Raw genomic sequence first — 18,508 nt, 5'->3', positions numbered from 1 at the left:
TAAAAAGCAACCAAAAAGATGAAAATTCGATAAAAAACGGTCGTGAAGTATTTAAAAGTTGTAAAATATGTAAAATGTAATTATTGCATTTTTCATGTGCCATTGATGCTTTTAACAAATTGTGTGTGTATTGTCGTATCAACAAGAAATTACTGCCTAAGATTTTGGGATATTCGTGAATAGGTTGCCATTTTGGTTAGGTTGGTTTCTGGTGACAAACAAAGATATCATAACTAGTGTCAAAATGTAAGTTAAGGCATCTGTTAGCTTGTACGTATAATTAAATTGTTGACAACAGGTTGACAAAAAACGTCAACCTCAACAACAAAAGGTAACCAACCCTAGGAATTCAAAATTGCTTCTGAAAATTCTAGGTACCAACAAAATAAAAAACGTAATTTTACTAAAAGTTCAAATCCTATGTGGTAATTTCTTGTTGACAAATCTGTAGCTTGCCGACGTGAGCAGTGACAAGACTCACTACTAATGCATCGTATCGTATACAGGATGTTCGGTACAAGTCGACCCGGCCGATAACACCTAAACTAACTTTTTTTTCAAAAACTAGATTTTTAAATAATACTATTCATTCCTCGTTTTCTTAGTAAATGCATCAAATTTTTTTTGCTACCAAATTTAGTTTTTCAAGTGAAACACCTAAGTTTTTTGTTCGAAACAATAATAATTGGCATGAAAAATATGATAAATCACTATTTATTATTTTACTTTACATAATGCACTCAGAAAACAATTTAAATTTTTGAATTTTATTGCAAATTTTGCAACGTAGGAGGATTTTACTTGTCAAGGTATTCATGCAAAAAGCAATATGCTTGGATACCGTTTAATTGTTAGTTTGACAAAGCCTAATTTGTTAATAAATCTTATTGAGATCTTTAATAATGGATGATATTAATTACGACGAATTGGTAAATCAGCTTCAAGTGTTTTTTTAAGTGCAATAAAAATAGAGCGAAAGCTGAAAGACAGTATAGAGAAAAATACCCAAACAGAGTTCACCCAAATCGTTGGAAATTTAGTCGAATTGAGAAACAACTGAGACGAATAGGTTTGCTTTTTAAAAATACAAAACCTGTGGTTCTTTGTGAAGAACAAAAAAATAGAAATCTGAATGTTCTGTTATCAGTCGAAGAAAATCAAAGAGCTTCCATAAGAGAACTCGCTCAACAACTGACAAATCAGATTTGTCAAACCAACAATTAAACTGTGTCCAAGCATTTTTTTATTCACAGTTTTCCTTTAAAATTAAAAATCAGGCTACGCGACCAATTTCCTTATAACATTCTAAGATTTAAGATGTTCTTTGATTGCATTGTGTTACGCAAAATGTAATAAATAGTGGTTTACAGTATTTTTCATCTCAATTATTATTGTTTGGAGGAAAAGAAAAAAAAACTAAATTTGGTAGCATTTCCGGTAACACCGGATGTGTTAAAAAATTTAATACATTTATTAAGAAAGCCAAGAATGAATATTATTACTTAAATATTTACTTTTTGAAAAAAAAAAGTAAGTTTAGGTGTTATTAGGCGGAGCGACTTGCACCGAACACCCTGTATATTCTGCATACTATTCGTAGTGTTGTTCAAGGCTCAATAGTCCCGTGTAAAAAAAAATCACCAATAAATACTTCACCGTTATTAATACATATGAGAGAAAATAAAATAGTGAACTTAAAAACACTTTCTTTTACCTAAGATTCCTAGCCTATAGTTAAGTGTGACTACCACGAGGTCGGCATAGGCCGCTAGGACACTCCCGTCGTAAGGATTGCCCGAGTTCCACTCGAAGGATTCGCCATGTATGTAGACTATCACAGGATGACGAGCTTCATTGGAAACTGAAAACCCAATACAAACTTTTTGATTAATTAAGTTTCACAGAAAGCGTTCCACTGCACCTCAACAATAGTAGAATAACAATTAGTTTTACTTTTCTTGGCTTGTGATTGTTTTTGTAGTAAACAGTTCTGCGATTGCCGGCGGGTGCAATACGGCGCCACCTCTTACTCTCGACCGCATTCATTAATTTAAGGCTGGATATTCGGTAATTAAACACTTCACAGCGACACACAAAAGAGCGACGTGTGTTTGGGGGCGGTTTTATGGATTTTTCGCAAGCGAAAAAACGTATAATTTTGTGTTAGTTTTATGTGAGGTGTGCGTTGGCACATTAGAGCACGCAATTCGCTCGGATCTGGGCTTATTTGAGATGGTTCCATTTCGCCAACGTCTTGGGACTTTTATAAACATATTTGTATTTTTATGTAGTCGAGTTTACGACACTCAATTTTCTCTAGATTTACAAAAATTGCTTTTAATTTTCTTTTATCTGAGAGTTTTATCGATTGCACTTGCGTCACAGACATGGAAAAAGAAATGCACTCAAGAGGAGATTGGATGTCATAAGGTTTAATCTGACCAACTCTCGACGTCTTGCTTTATTTGATAATTTCATATTGTAAAAGATTGTATTACAAAAGAAAAACTTTTTTTCTTAGTTCGAGTTGGGTGTCGTGGTGCAATTACCGTCCCGAAGTAGTGTAAGGAATTTACGGGCATTTCATGAACACGAATTCGCTGTTCACAGAGCTGTTATGTTAATGACGACAAAAAGGTCTTACGGGCGGGTCGCTGACATACGGCGGCGACACTTCGTGGCGAAACTGTGCAATTTATGATAGGTATAGGAAAAGACGTGTCGAAAAAGTTCGCTTTTCCGATTTGCATACATAGTGCCGTGGTTTATAGTATCTCCGGCGTCCACTGTTTGAAATATGCCACGACCTGATTGTAAAGAGGGAAAAATCGCGCCGATATTTTAACAGACCGATATTGGCTGTACCACAAACGCGATTTACATCGGCCAGCCTAGACGACTCGACCTTTACCGGAATAATCCCGCGAGGTTTTTACGGCCTCTCGACAAAATAAGAACCATAAAACCTCTAAGTTTTATTGTTTTATTCGCGACGGAGATGCCCGAGCGAACTTCAAATCTATCTAATAAATTCACATGAGCGAGGATCGTATATTTTACATGGTTTGGGGCAAGGGGTCCGACCGGAACACACCGACTCCGGGGGTAAACACCCGGAACAATCTCTTTTAGTTTTGCGGTTTTCTGCGAGTCACTCACACTTTATTGAGCGGACAAACCCAACACAAAAGACTTCTTTGAATGTTTTTATTAGAGTGCCGGAGGCAATTATTGGGTGGGTTAAATTGCAACAGTGTTTTTGTGATGAAAAGGTAGCGCGATGATTAGATAAGCAAACAATAAAAGCAGGTGGAAGTGTTTCCTTGGCACCGAGATAGCCCCAGGTTATAGCTAGCAAGAGACATCGCATCTCTGTAAATGTGTCTCTGAATTGGATTCTCTCTCCGGAAGTTGGCCCGGAACTGCCATGGCGACTGGTCACGCGATTGATTTTGAATTTCCATATAAATCCAAACGTTTCCAGCTGAAGGCTACTTTTCAGTGCTTTTCTCGCCGTTGACTGAATTGTCAAGTGGAAATACACGCTAAACTTCCATAAAATCGTTTTAGTTATTTCGGCGACTTTCGTCGACTCTCTTATCTAACCTCGTCCACATAAATCACCCTTTATTCGATCCCTTGCTCTATTTTCATAACCGACACGACGCTTAATCACTCCTAAATACGGATTCGGCCAAGAAAACAACTTCTGACAGCACGCCCTCGAGCGACTGCTTTAACAACGCAAATAAAAGAAAATTAACGAAACAAACAGATTAATTTGAACGAGTTTGCTCGGCATTAATTTGAAAGTTTGCCAGAGACGCTTTCCGGATTTTTTACAAAGAAACAAATTAAGCTGCAACGACCCAAGTTTACACGTGGCAATACCAAATTGCAAGACGCAAAAATACGACACTTTCTAACATTCTCAGCAAGAATTAAAAGAACCGGCGATAGCATAATTGTAATTGTGAGCCGAATTAAAAACTAATTTTCTTTTGTGTGCAGGTTTGCTCAACGTAATAAAAACGATAAGACGAACAGCCCCATCTCGGCTCTAAAGCCACTTTTAAGTTTCCTTTTTACATCACGATAAAGACGTAAAAGCGCGACAGCCTGTCGCTAAATCCATCCATTTAAAAATGTCGGCTCGAGGAACTTTTTGATTTTATAGCGTCGTTAGTTTATCGACGAGTGAGGTCAAGGTGCTGAAACTCCCTTTTCAATTGTTAATTCCGCACTAAATATTTTTGGGCTTTGTTTGCAGCCAGGAACTCTTTTTGCCTCTCCCATACAAATTGGAACGTCGGCCTTATCGCGAATCTATAAATTTGCCAGATTTATCACTAGTTGGGGAAAGAACACGGACGTGACTAATCACCGGCCTTCTACTAATAATAAAAAAAAAATGAAAATGTACTCGGTAGTGAAACAAAACGTTCTTTTAGCTTTCTTTTGCTCTTTTCGTCTCTGCTGAGCCCACTGCGATTCTCGTCAAACTCCCGTCAGTTGCCAAGCCAGGCGCGCAAAGTGCCCTCTTTCGCCATAAATAATAAAAAATTCCTCTTGTCGGCAATTCTTCTCAACAAAAACGTGACGGTTGACAGTTTCATTTCCGGTCAAGGTTGCGCAATTATCCGTAATAGTGTGATTGCGTATGAAATGCAATTCATTGTTCTGCGGCCGAAAATTCCGCCAGCTAATTCGGTTCGATTCCAATAACGTGGTCGAAAATCCGGAGCTTCCATTAAAATCCCCCCAGGCTTGAGGGACGCTGTTGTGCGGTTGGGGCATCGGCCCTCGACTTGCCGCAAACGCTAAGTGAAGTTTAATAACGCGCGTGTACATTTTTATTGCCGAACAGGAATGATTTATCGGACATTGCGTTCTGATTTAAACGATGCCAGCGGACACGAATCAAATTTTTATAGCCAATTAAAAGAATTGAATTTTGTTGAGATAAGTTTCGTATAATTGCAAGAACCCACATTGTTCAGCTGTTATCTTGAGCAATGGTTGTTTTTATCGGAGCCGCCTTAATCACTTCATCGGTGAAGAACCCAGGAGTTAGGTTTTTGTTTTCGAACACATAACTTCCACCACTTCGTTAGATGTTTTTCGGCGGATTAACGTGATGGAAACCTTCTTTTCTCCATTACAAGCCGCTTTACAAGCAAATAACCTTTCATGGATTTGCATTACTCGCCGTTTTATAATTTAGTATTTTTAACGTTTTTCCTTGTAATAAAATTAGGAGAAAAAGTGGAAGACGACGAGGTAATAAGATTAGCTCGGGGTGTGTTCGTTCTTGAGGGAATTGCGCGAATGTAAAGCTGTTTGATTGAAATTAGCTGGGGGATCGTTTGATGAGGTCCGGGTAATACATCGAGAGGCATTTATTTACGCGTTGGAGTAAATTAAGAAAACGAATCCGGGAATAAAAGAGAGAAAATAAACCAACTGATGGACAGACGTAGACAAACGTTCGCTGCCAAACCAAGCAGGGATTTACTCCGGGCTCTAACCCCCCTCCCCTCCTCAAATTAAAACTGATTAATGGAGCGTGCATACGTAACCGGAAATCTTAATTAATAAATAATTTTCCCGGAAACGCACGGGCGACAGAATAAGAAAACCTTCTTCGGGCACTTATCACCCGGATTGCCAACTTCGAAAATTCCATTCAGTCGACGATCCGCACAAAAACAATCTATATTTCATTTTCAGTCCGCTTTATTGAATCCGCAAAAAATCCACTGTACGAGATAGGAAAAAGGAGACGCATGCGTCATCCACAAGAAACTATTAAAGCAATAAAGGAGGAATAAATGTCTTCAGTTTGTGTTAATTGGTTTTTTAGTCGCTTCTGGACTGTGTTGTTAGAACACGGGTATAAATCCATTTTTCCTGAAAAGTCCCACTTCTCCACTCACATGTTTCAGGTTTATATTCGTCATAATCGTAAAAGTGTTTTGTTGTTAACTTAATTCACTTTGTTACAATTTGAGACGGAGAATCTATTGCAAGTTTGAAGCGATTTCTTCACCACCTTTTGTGATCACAACTGTACTACAGGGTGTTTCCGGATCAGAATCGAATATTCTAACCACTAAAATAATTCTTTGTTAAAAGTCAATTTAAAGACCAAATCCAAAAAATTGTTTTTCATTTTCTTCCCCTTTATTTTCAGGAGGCGTTCAGTGTTTGCCCTTTTCAAGTGAAAGTAAAAATATCAATGAAAATAATTTGCATTGAATGCTGACTAAAAATTTTAATGCACAAAAAAGAGACAACTTTGGGTACAAAATAATTATCAGGTGTTTCCACGCGTCAGTGCACATCAATTTAAAATCCAATTGTAAATCAAGTCATTGATTTACATGGCATGGCCACCGGGGTCACCAGATTTAAATCTGTCTGATTTTTTGTGTAGTTATATAAAATATCAGTTACAATAATTAATATCTTAGTTTTCAACCTCAAATTATTTTTTATTTTAACTCAGAAATGACGTGTTTTCAGTTTGACGTGTTTTGTTAGTGGTTAAAATATTTTCTGGAAATCCGCAAACACCATGTATAATAAATTGCTGAGCACACCACATATTCTCTAACAGATTCTAGTGGGAAATTTGCTAATTAATACGTATTGTCGGACACGATAATGGATCCCAAAGGATGTTGCAATGGCGTGATTTTTTTAAGTTGTGATTAAAACCACTAAACAATTCATGTGGAAATAAGAAAAGTTCCTTGGTTCAGGTTGTGGATTTACAGGTGTTGTTCTCTCCGCTTCTGAGTTTGGTAATTTGGAGGTAAACACAGTTTCGCCATCAGTTGTAATTAGTGTAAGATAGCAAATGATTGTTCATCTAGGATTGCATTAATATCAGTTATGGCGGCAATGCATATTGGAGTTCTTTAATGAGACGCGCCCCCGGCCGGAAATAAACCCAACAATAACAATTAGAGAAGAGAAAACGGCCGGGTCGAGGCATTGTTAGATCGCAAGCACACTTAGCTCAAACATCGGCGCACAAGATCAACAGCGATTTATCAACGGAGTAATTTCAAAAGAGATTAATTACTCCGTCTCGAATCGGAGCAAGTTTCCGGGCAAAAACCGGCACTTATCAGAAAAATAAATGAGGTAGGGCTTCAATATGTAACAGGACGAAAACTCGAATAAACTCTGATCTCTCTCTTATTAAAATAGTGCCGTTTTATTTACGTATTCTCACACATAACTCGTCGCCTACCAGTTTCACCACTTAGCTTTGAATACGAGCTACGACCAAGATGTCGGCTCGATCTTTATTTCCTCCCTCTACGAGTGCACTTAGCAGTTCGGGGAGTGTCTACGTCTGTCTACACTGTATTATATGTTGGCCGGGAAACACATCAAGACCAAAGGGATTCTTCGAATTGAACAACGTTCATACACATTCACTTAGTTTCATTGTCAATGTTTAAAACAATAAAACGTGTTCTTTTTTTTCAAATTTATGATTTGATATTGCAATTGTGTCAGTTTAAAAAGTATTACATAAAGCGGTAGCAAGTGGAAAATCAAGGAGAGATAGTGAAACCACTTTAATTTTCTCGTCTATTTTGCAATAAAACTCACCGAACTTACATGAAAACTCTTTTACCTAATAAAATTTACAAGACATAGGTAAACTTAAAGTGTATTGGTAGTCTTTAAAATTAAAGAACGGTTTACTTTATAAGAGTCTAACTTCTTTGAACTCGTGCGAGTGAAGTAGACTGATAATAGAGCAAAAGTTCAATTTCCTACAATCTGATGAATGTCGAATATTCTTGAGAGTATACTTTCAGCGCACTACTGCATCACATGAACAGATTTAAAAAGTTAAATTTGCATAAGTTGTCGTGTCGCTAAATCATAATTTTTCAGGGGAAAGATAAAATTAATTATTACTTGATTATGTTTGGATATTTGGTTTCCAAAATATTAAAACATGGTAGTATAAAAATTTAAATGTTGATAACTGAAATTTCATTAAAATATTGTTATTATTTATTAAAATCGTTACACTAGAGATATTAAATTGTTATTCTGAAATAGAGGAACTTTATTTATAAAATAAAAACATTTTGCTTAATTGAGTATCTATTTATAACTGAAAATAGAAATGAATTCAAACGAATAAGAATTAAGAGAAACACTAAAACAAAGACAAGCTAAAACATTAAAAACACAGCAAGGTTTATTAAACAAGCGAAATTGAAAGGTTTTGAAGCAGAAACAAGCAAAACAGAACATTTGATAACATTGATCAAATTTCAGAAACAATTAAGTTAAAAGTACTCTTTTAAAATACATACCTATATTTAGCAGTATTTGAAAAAAAAAACAGTATAACATAAATACGACAAACTGAAATATTCAAGACACAACCAGAAAAAAATTAAGAGAGGCAAAAATAAAGATGGAACATTAAAATGAAAGATATTAGAAACAAAAAAGTAGAGCATAAAAAAAGAACATAAAACATAGAAAAACGAATATTGAAGAAGATATATCTAAAGTTATCACATTTATGTTAGAGAATAAAAATAAACTAAATAAAAAATACACCTTACTAAAACAACAAAAATATTTAAAAAATAACAAAACAACAAAAACAAGCAAAATTGAAAGATTTTAATACAATAAGAAGCAAAACAAGTTAAAAAAAACAAGGTAAAAAATAAAGGTAGAATATTTTGATGACTTTAAAAAGATTTCGAAAATAATAAAGTTAACTCGTTCTTTTATAACACACGTCTGAGACATTTAAAACATAATAAAAAAGATAAATGTTAAAAGCAAGTAAAAATAAAGCTTAAAAAAGGACATAAAATATGAATAAATGCATAAGTATATAGAAAAAATTAAAAAAATAATTCAAAAGTCGATAAAAGTAGTCAAAAAACAACAAAATTAAAAATTAAAACATTTGACTACCAAACCAAAAAAAAAAACAAATTTATAAAAACAAACTTAAAATGTGTTTTTTTAGGATTTAGACAAATACAAGCGGTTACAGATAGACCAACGGAATACAAAAAACATAAAAAATTAAAAAAAGTTGTAATTTCTTGGACTGTGATTGATAAGAGAAAGGTTATGAAAAAAATAAAGTCCAGTTAAAAACTTTAGTATAATATGACGTTTCAATGGTACATTTCCATTTTCTTCAAAGATAAAAAACAAAAAACGTGTCTAAAATTGACGACACTGCCACGTGTGTGATGGAAGGAAGACTGTCTTCCTTTATTTTTCCCATAACCTTTCACTTATAAAATAAAAAATTATGTTTTATAGTGTTTTTAGTTGTGTAATTTGCAATTTTTGGGCTTTGTGTTCAAAATCTGTCTTTTTAGTGGCTATCGCCTCTACGTTATGAATAAAGATAGCGTATATTTGGAAGTAGCACTCTCCATAAAACCGGCCATAATTTCGGTACATCTTTAAAAAGATGGAACGTTCTTTAAATCTGTTTATTTCCCGGTTTATGTATAGAGAGAGAGGTTACAAGACCCTCTCTGGCAGATAAAAATTTATAAGCCGGCTGCATTTTGAGCTGGGTATTAGCAGCATTAGAAAATTTATGTATTATTCGTCGAGTCGGATGAAAAAGAGCTCAAGTCGCCAAGAGTTCCATTTTAATAGAAGCGCCTCAAACTTTTTACTTTGCCAACTTTCGTAATGTGTACATATCTCATTAGATGTTATTTATAAAAGTGTGGTGATCCGGGGGATCGTTTCATGTGTAATTGGGAAACTGGCCACCGGAGCGCGACACCCAAACCCAGAATCTACCAGATTATGTGCGCTGCAGATCCATTAACCCAAACCATTAGTGCAACCAACCGAATAAGTTTCAACAACGCCTTCCGTTTATCTTAAGCACTGCAAAATAGCGACCAAAAATCAAATTTGTGATAACACTACAAGCTTCACTTTGATTAGTTCAAATGAATTAGATTCACAGTTTTGTCTGGAACCATAAAAGCCCCGAAATGATGTATAGACTCGTGTTTTTCCTTTAAGTGCAATGACAAGGATTTGGGGTCTTGGTCTCGCTTAAACATTAGCACTTTCTGCAGCTAAAAGCATCACAAATTAGTGCTGTTTTATGGAAGTGGCGTGTCTGGCCGTGAACACGGCCGTATCTACAAAATCTGAAAAGCGCTAATTAATTAAACACCGACTGTGTCCGAGCTGACGCTCTCTCATTTGAATGGGACTAATCACATTTGAAAAAATGGAATTTGTTTTGCAAACGCGCAAATCTTCCACTTGGATTTAGAATCTATTAATCAAATGTAATAGTGTGGAGTATAAATAGGTAAAACCCGCAATGGTTATATTTCAGACATCCATTTAATTTAGGTGGGTTGAATCGGATTTGAATTGTTACAGGTCAAACACAATGCCCACTGCATTAACAGCGTACCGATTATATCTGCTAAATCAGAAAGCTAATTGTGTATTGTTGTTGAGTACATTGTGTGAGGATGGCTTGAGGGAAAACAGGTGCGACAAACTTTTAAATAGAGTTAGGCAAAAATTCAATTTAAAACTGGCGTATTGTGAACGAATTTTAATAAGGCTAAACAAGAAGCAAATTCGTGGGTAGCAAACTAACTCTCTAGCAAATAAACTTGAAACAAATTTATAATTTTACAGTTAAATTTTGGTGGATGCGCCGGGCAAGTGCAATTATTCTGAATAACAAACAAATTCTTGGGTTGGCAAACTGATTCTCTTGCAACAATTTACGTTTAAATTTTGGTGGATGCGCCAGGCGAGTGCAATTTTTGTCTCTCTTCTCGAAATTTATTAATAAAACGTTAATTTTTGACTTCTTAAGAGTAAAAGTAAGTTCTTACTTACCCTTGTAAGTAAAACTGCACAAAGAGAATTTGAGGGTAGGCAAAATAATTCTTTAGTAAAAACACTTGAAACTGGTTTATAATTTTTTAAGTTTTTAATTTTGGTGGATGCGCCGGGCAAGTGCAATTTTTGTCTCTCTTGTCGAAATTTAAGAATAAAACGTCAATTGTTGGTTTTTTAAGAGTAAGTAAAAGTGAGTAAAACTAAACAGAAAGAATTTGTGGGTTGCCCAAATAATTCTCTAGCAAAAACACTTATAATTTTATAGTTAATTTCAAGTCTAAATTTTGGTGGATGCGCCGGGCGAATGCAATTTTTGTCTTTCTTGTCGAAATTTGTGAGTAATCCGTTAATTGTTAACTTGGTTATAAGTTGGCGCATAAATTGTGTAAATTTCGGTAGAAATTAAAATGAAACGTCTATCAAGCCGCAGCAGTCTGCTCGCTCTCGAGTTTAATCAAATTTCCATTAAACTAGACACTTTACAAAAATGACTGTTAATTCGGCATATTGACACGAGACCGCCGCCTAATAGAATTCTCTCGGGATCTGTTGCGAGATTAAGACTTTAATATGTTAAATACTGAACTGTTATTTAAGATTTTCGGTTTCGGGATCGAGTTTGAGGAGGTTGCACCTGCATTATCGTGCAAGCCGCTCAATTAGCGGATCAAGTGCTGTGGATGCATTTCACGCCCGAGTAAATTCAAACCCTGTCACAAGAAATTACTCAGCATCTGCTTTATCTTGGACATTGTCGCGCATCTTAAACACGGAATCGGTTAATGAATTCGGAGATAAATTGCCGTCGTAAATAAAAGCCCGTTTTTCCATTGATTGATTTCCCGTTTAAGCGCAATTAAAAACATTGCAGTCGTTTCTTTTATTGTTCGGAAGCGTGGGGCGTTAATAATGCAATCACGTGTTCGGCAAGCATCCGGGTTTAAAGCCCGTATAACAACAACCGAAAAACTACTTACCGGATTTTCCCTTTCAATCGATGTTAGGCCGTGTTGTTTAAGGTCTTTGGAGTCGTGATTAATGATTCCAGTAATTAAAAATCAATGCTTTCAGTTTCAGTCCTATAGAAATGTTCCGCGATCTTTCAGCAAAAATAATCACTCATCGATTCGAACGTTTTTGCTCAAACGGACAAAGGGTCAATGCTAATTAATATGCCCACTGCAGATATCGGAAATGCCACATCACCGCAATAAGGGAACCACACCTGTGATCTAATTAGAGAATTCAGTCGCAATTATTGGAAACCACTAAAAATCGCAAACTTAAGAGGGTTGCTCCAAGTCCGGGGACATAATGGAATTAACATGGCGTTGCCGCCATGGAGGAATTCGCGTTCCGGCTTGTGGACACTGTCGGAGAAGTTCCGGTGACCGGAGCGTGAAGTGCTGAATTTGTCGAGTTATTGCAAGAGCAAAAATTTAAATTTTCGGGTTAATACATCGTAAAACTTTAATCGTCCCTACCCGAGCGCTATATCTAGTTTTATTATAATCAGGCCAAGGTTCAGATTTTAATTTAATTACTCCTAACGCACTGATTCCTCCCGACTTAATTACGGCATAACGCAACAGGCCCGGTCCGCGGAAAGGCTAAACAAACAATAATTCCACACTATTATACACAGGAACGTCCTCGACAATAATGATAAATGCACGTCACCAAAGATAAGATGGCGAGAATGAGCGGAATGCATAGAGGAAAGGATTTGTCCGCTGATTTATTACACGTTAGATGGCTGACATACAATTTAATCTAGACCATTCCGACGCAATCTTGTGCTGTATTTCGCTTTATCTCATAAAAATTACATTGAACGAAGGCGGTTAAGTGACCACGACAACCTGGAATAACCCTGCGACCTGCCCAGAGCAAATCGGCATCGGTGATTAATCATTATTCCCAAAACAAAGGCGAACTTGTTTCAAAAGCTCAAAAAATTATTTTAATAAAATTAAAAATACCTAAAAGATGTTCAACATAACTTTTGTTCTCTTTAAATTCAATCAGTCATCTTTTCGTTTATTGTTCTAGCCTTTTTTACGTTTAAACCTTTTTTGATGTTTTATTAAATTGCACAAATTGAAATACCAACACTCTTTCACCTAGTTGATAAAAACAATGAAAAAATTATTTTTTGTAAAGACTTTGTTTTAGTAAATTCTGCAATTGGTTACAGGTATCAAATAAAACATTATATTCATAAAATAGTTGTTGTTTGTATTACAAAAAAGAAAATTATGTTTTTTTTTCGAGATTTGTCGAGGGCAGTAACCATCCAAAGAAAAAAAGACCACCAGTATAATACATACAATTTTTTCTACGATACCACAAGAAAAACTTCAAAACTAACAATTTCTCTTAATATCTCTTAATTTCGTTTTTACAAATAGCTAAAAAAGCGTTTCACTTATGAACTACCGGTTATATTAAATAATTAGGTATATAACCGCTATATAACTGTGCTACCAGAGGCGGCTCGTAACCTTTTATTAAGAGGAGGCAGGTCTTTTTTTATATTAAAAAAATAGAAATATACGTCTCTATCTACACATGCCATATATTTGACGACTAAAAAATAATTCTTTGCTTTGCTGACCACGAAAAGCTAACTTTTAACAGTACAGAATAATACGAAAATCGACTAACCTTTTTAAAATATTTCAATTTTTTTGAACGATTCATTAAATTTATTAATTTCAATTTGCGAGGCCGAATCTACATTCGTAGCGATATTTTATTTACCTTGAAGATGTAATTTGCTACTCATACATTTATGTTCTTGACTTTGAGTGTGTCTTTCTATTGCCCTTGGTATTTTTTTTAAGTTGTCATACCACAGTTTTAGACGATGCTTCCTCACCATGACTTTAAAAATGGCCAAAAAAAAATGTGTTTTGCTTCCAATTAATTAATTACCAGAAATTACAAAACTATATTAATAATTAATTTTCCTATCACCCTAAGAGAAAGTAAGTTTTTCCACTCTAATTTTAAAAAGAAAAGTGGCCAATTACCTTCCTCATTTGTCAAAATTACAATAAAAATATCTGTGTTAAACCTCGCAGTGAGGTAGAAATCTTACTTCCCCTTACTTAATGGCAAAACTGGGATATTAAGAGAAATTGTTAGTATTGTAGTTTTTTTTGAAAAAATTATATGTGTTACATTGGAGGAAAGTGTCTTTTCCTCCCTGGGTGGCCTCGACAAGTCGTATTTGATTCATTTGACAAGTCAGTAACTTCCACCTGTGGGAAGAAAAAATACACTTTCCTTCCTTGTAATACAAATAAATATTATTTAAGTCTTGATGAGGTGCTTCCAATTCTTTTGCATATAACTTATCGTCGTACAAAAGTCGAGAAAATGTATTTGTTTTTAAACTAAATGAAATCTAACAATTTCTAATAGTTACCTTCTTCATACTCAAGACACACATATTCTTATTTTGACAACAATTAAACACTACACTAAAAAAACCTACACTACATTTTGCATTTTTGCAATCTTGGTTTTTGCAAAAGACATCGTTGCAAATTTGACAATTGACATTGACAGATTTCAATATTCCCGACAAATTGAAAAATTAATTCCCATTGGAAAAATAAAAAAAAGGCGGGGCCTGTTTCCTGCCCCACTCAGAGTTCGAGTCGAAGTTACTCTCTGGCCTAAAAACACTTTGAATTACGTGCCATAGCCTTTTCAAAAATCTCAGCTCTTCTCAGCGACGTGCCTGCGCACTGCACCCTTCTAAACATCTCAGCTGTTTAATAAAAAATTATCAAGATTAAAATTATATGAAAATTGTAATTTACGATTCAAAAATAGTAAAAATAATGTAAATTTTTAGTAAATTACTTTATTTTTAACTTCTATTTTCACTGAGGAGGGACTGCTTCCTTTGCCTCCGCTGACGAGCCGCCACTGAGTGCTACTCGTATTAAGGATGGCTTATTGCGTATGAAAATGTGTATAACTGGACTAATTTGTGTGTTTTTGCTTTGTCTGATTTGCTAAAAGCCCGAATCTGGTCGTTATCGCTTGAAATATAAATCTCTTTGCGACTTTGCGTAGTCGAATAATTCGGAAACCGCTGCTTTGTTATTAATTTAAATCCGCTGAAAAAGTGGATACACATCCCGTGAACAAATGAAATTTCCGTTTTAATTGTACTCGCAAAAATCCATTCGTTTCACGTAAGACCAGTTCGGAACTAATGTAGAGAAGTGACAATGATAAACGCCGAAAGTTGGTAGGAAACGGAAATAGAAAATGATAGGAAATAAACCTGCTTTCGGCGTCATTCTCCGCGTTGAAAAAGAGCGCGATTCGGTGTTTAATCGCGACCGAAAATAATTGTAACACGAATCGATGAAGAATGCGTAATGGACGAAATGCCGTTTCTGGGACGATCGTCTCTTAATTAGAAAAATGCAGTCGGCATTTATGACGATAATTATGCAAATTCCGCGACATTTCGGCACATTTCCTCTCGACGAAGGCACGACACGCTATTTAGCTGCGTCCTGAAACAAAGCATTCTCGGCTCAAAGTTCTTCTTTTATGTAACAATGTCGAAAGAAAACGTCGAGGAAATTCTTTCTTGCTGGGAATCTCCATACAAATCGTCTTGTCGGAATTTGAGTCGCTGGGCTTAAAGTAAAGGCCTGATTAAGTTACGAATTACGACTTTTTCTCCGGGTACATCGATCCTGAGGGAGGAACGTGTGACACAAAATGCGAAACTTTTCGACCTAATTATTGCGCGAGAAAAACACATTAAAACTTGTCGATAGACCAACTTTAATTTCTTCTGTTACATGTGGGATTTATTTTCCTGGTGGTGCCAGCAAGCGCTCGACATGTTGTTCCAGCATTTGAATTTCATGAGAATTAATCCATACATTTATATTGGACTGTTTATAATTTGAAAGGCGCAGTTAGGGGACTTAATCCTTCATCGACTTAAACAATACTCGCATCCGCCCTCCACCCCATCCAATAACACAGCTCGCTAACATTGTTAAACTTCAACAATCGCCCGACTTCCAAATCCAACAAATAGTCAGGATTGTTAGGCCAGAAGCGCACAATTAAGTCTCATATATAGTGGTAAACGAATTATTGCGAGGCCAAAATCAAAATAATTCCGACTTGGAATTCTTATCTCACGCGAAGCAATATATTCCGGACTTGGTTCGAAATTGTCCCGAATCCCGCCCTGGTTTTAGAGGATTCCCTTTACTAACAGGATCAATCCCGCCTCTGATTTATAGCGTTTGCGAGCGATCTTTTGTTTTCATTTCTGCTAAAAATGTCGTGCCATACGAGATGCTTTTAACAACTCGACTAGACGCATCTTTTCACCCGACTGAATCAAAATTTTCACGCTATCGGATACGACGATCTGATTTATTCAAACGAATATTTTCACTTTGAACTTTTTCCACACAACTTCAAGGAACACTTTCCCCGAGAGGAATTAATTATCGAAATGAAACATTGTTGTCAATTTTCGGGGAATGCGACATTGGATTCCAAACGCTCCAGTTATCTAATAACAACACCAGAGGATTTTGATTCATGCTTGACGCTTATTGGACAGCGGAAATAAAAACTCCAGCAATATTATTTGACCTTTGTGCAAGTTTTCATAAAGGTCCAAAGAAAAAATGCAAAATCGAATGGCGACAAGAATGATTCTTAATTAAAAAATTAAACGAAATACTGAATTTGAGCTTTATCGGCCGTATTGTTTGTCACTTTATCTTTTCCAATTTCGTGTCGTAACATTTCCACGCAATTATTTCACACAAAAGACCTCTTTCGATTGTGTGCAACGGATGAGATAAGTCAGCGCACTTCCCCAAAATTAACATTTCATTTTTCGACTCTGCTTACCAATTAGGACTTAAATAAAAATGTTATTAAAAGTTTATTACTTAAAACAACTAAAAAAATGTATCTCCAGTGACGCAATAATGTAATTAGGAAAACAAACAAATACAAAAAAAGGAAGATATAGTTTTTACTTTTTGTGTGAGGTAAATGGTCACTTTCCTTTAGTAACTGGACACTTTAAGATGGAAAAACTTACTTTTTGTTAACGTCGTAGAAAAATAACTATTTCTATTTTGAGGTATTTTTATCAACAATTTTACAAATAATTTGTGATGTTTCAATAATTTTGATATTTTGGAGAATCTAGAATATTTTATATTTGAGCATTTCTCAGAATTTTTTTTCATTTTTCTTGCAAGGCTAGTGATTTAAGCCGGTAATTCTGATACTATCTTAGTCTTTCCAACTGTTTTTTACAGCAAAAAATTTTGAAAAGTTTAAATTAACATACCTTCTGTACAAAAAGTACCGAGAAATTGTAAATAAAATCGTACTACGTTATTATTAATCAATTTTTATTTGATTTCCTTTAAAGTAAACTCTATCTGAAGCGACACGCATATGCCAACGTGAAACTCAATCATCAAAACTCTTCTCATAAACAGAAGAAGGTATGGCTTTCAGTTCTTTCTGCGAATTTGTTTTATGTTTTTATGAACTCAAAACGCCTTCCTCGCGAAGTAATTTGAGTGTAAGAAACGGTAAAATGTCACATAGAGCCACGATAGCTGAATACGGTGCCTGGCTGATGACATTTTTTGAATTTTTGGCCAAAAATTTGTGCAAAATTGCTGTGTGTGCAGGCGCACTGTTATGGTGCAAAATCCCAGAGTTTTTTTTCCACAGGTCTTTTTCAGCGAATATTTTTCACAAACACCTTACAACGGCTAAATAATATTACTCTTAAATTTAAGTGACGTTTTACAGTCATCCTTTCTTTGATTTTCTTTACATTTTACTATGTTTTTGCTGTTGACGATCGTTCAGAACGAGGAATCTCGGTGACTTCTTTTTCGTCCAATTGAAATGTTTTGTACCACTCATATGCTTGTGCTTTTGACATACATGAGTCCTCAAAGGTTTTTAGTAAAATTTTCAGAGATTCACTACACGAATTTTTCGTTGGCAACACAAAATTTTAGGCGAATTCTCTGAGCAGAAGTGGAATTCATGACAAAAATCGCAACCACAAGTTATGGTAAAAACAATTTTAATCAAACCACTTGAGCTACGGCGGCAAAATTTGGCTTAACTCTTTAAATCGGAAATCCCCGATACTTTTTTTACAGAGTAGTACGTTTTTATATTTGAGCATTTCTCTAAGAATTTTTAAATTTTTTATGTCATAAGTCTAAAAATTTAAGCCGGTACTTCTGACACTTTTTTAGTCCTCCCAACTGTCTTTTGCAACACGAAATCTTGAAAAATCCCGACTGACATTTTTTATTTTTAAGCATTTTTCAAGACTTTTTGAAAAATTATGTCGGAAATTTGTATATTTGCACCTGTCTTTTGTTTTTTTGCTATTTTGAATTGTCTTGACTGACATTATTATAGTTTTGACCCGAGAAGACACATTATTACATTATAGTATATTTCCAGTCTGAATTCTAATAAATATTTTGTTTATGTTCAATTGTATTATAATTTATGATTTATGATATCGTCTATAAATCGG

General features: G+C 35.2%; 1 protein-coding gene across 3 annotated transcripts in view; it reads right to left on the bottom strand.

Annotated features, from left to right (window-relative positions):
- Positions 1-18,508, bottom strand: part of LOC123013245 (neuroligin-4, X-linked-like) — a 105,393-nt gene that overhangs the window by 13,827 nt on the left and 73,058 nt on the right. For all 3 annotated transcript variants that reach the window (XM_044411668.1, XM_044411670.1, XM_044411669.1), the window contains one exon: positions 1,715-1,861. In XM_044411668.1, the coding sequence (XP_044267603.1) occupies positions 1,715-1,861 (147 nt within the window). The remainder of the gene's footprint in view (positions 1-1,714; positions 1,862-18,508) is intronic.

This window comes from Tribolium madens, unplaced genomic scaffold (genome assembly GCF_015345945.1).
Source record: "Tribolium madens isolate multiple individuals breed KSU strain unplaced genomic scaffold, Tmad_KSU_1.1 Scaffold_96;HRSCAF=242;Tcas5.2_LG5, whole genome shotgun sequence".
Lineage (NCBI taxonomy): Eukaryota > Metazoa > Arthropoda > Insecta > Coleoptera > Tenebrionidae > Tribolium > Tribolium madens.
The sequence above is the reverse complement of the archived record's forward strand: the minus strand, read 5'-3'. Positions and strand labels throughout refer to the sequence as shown.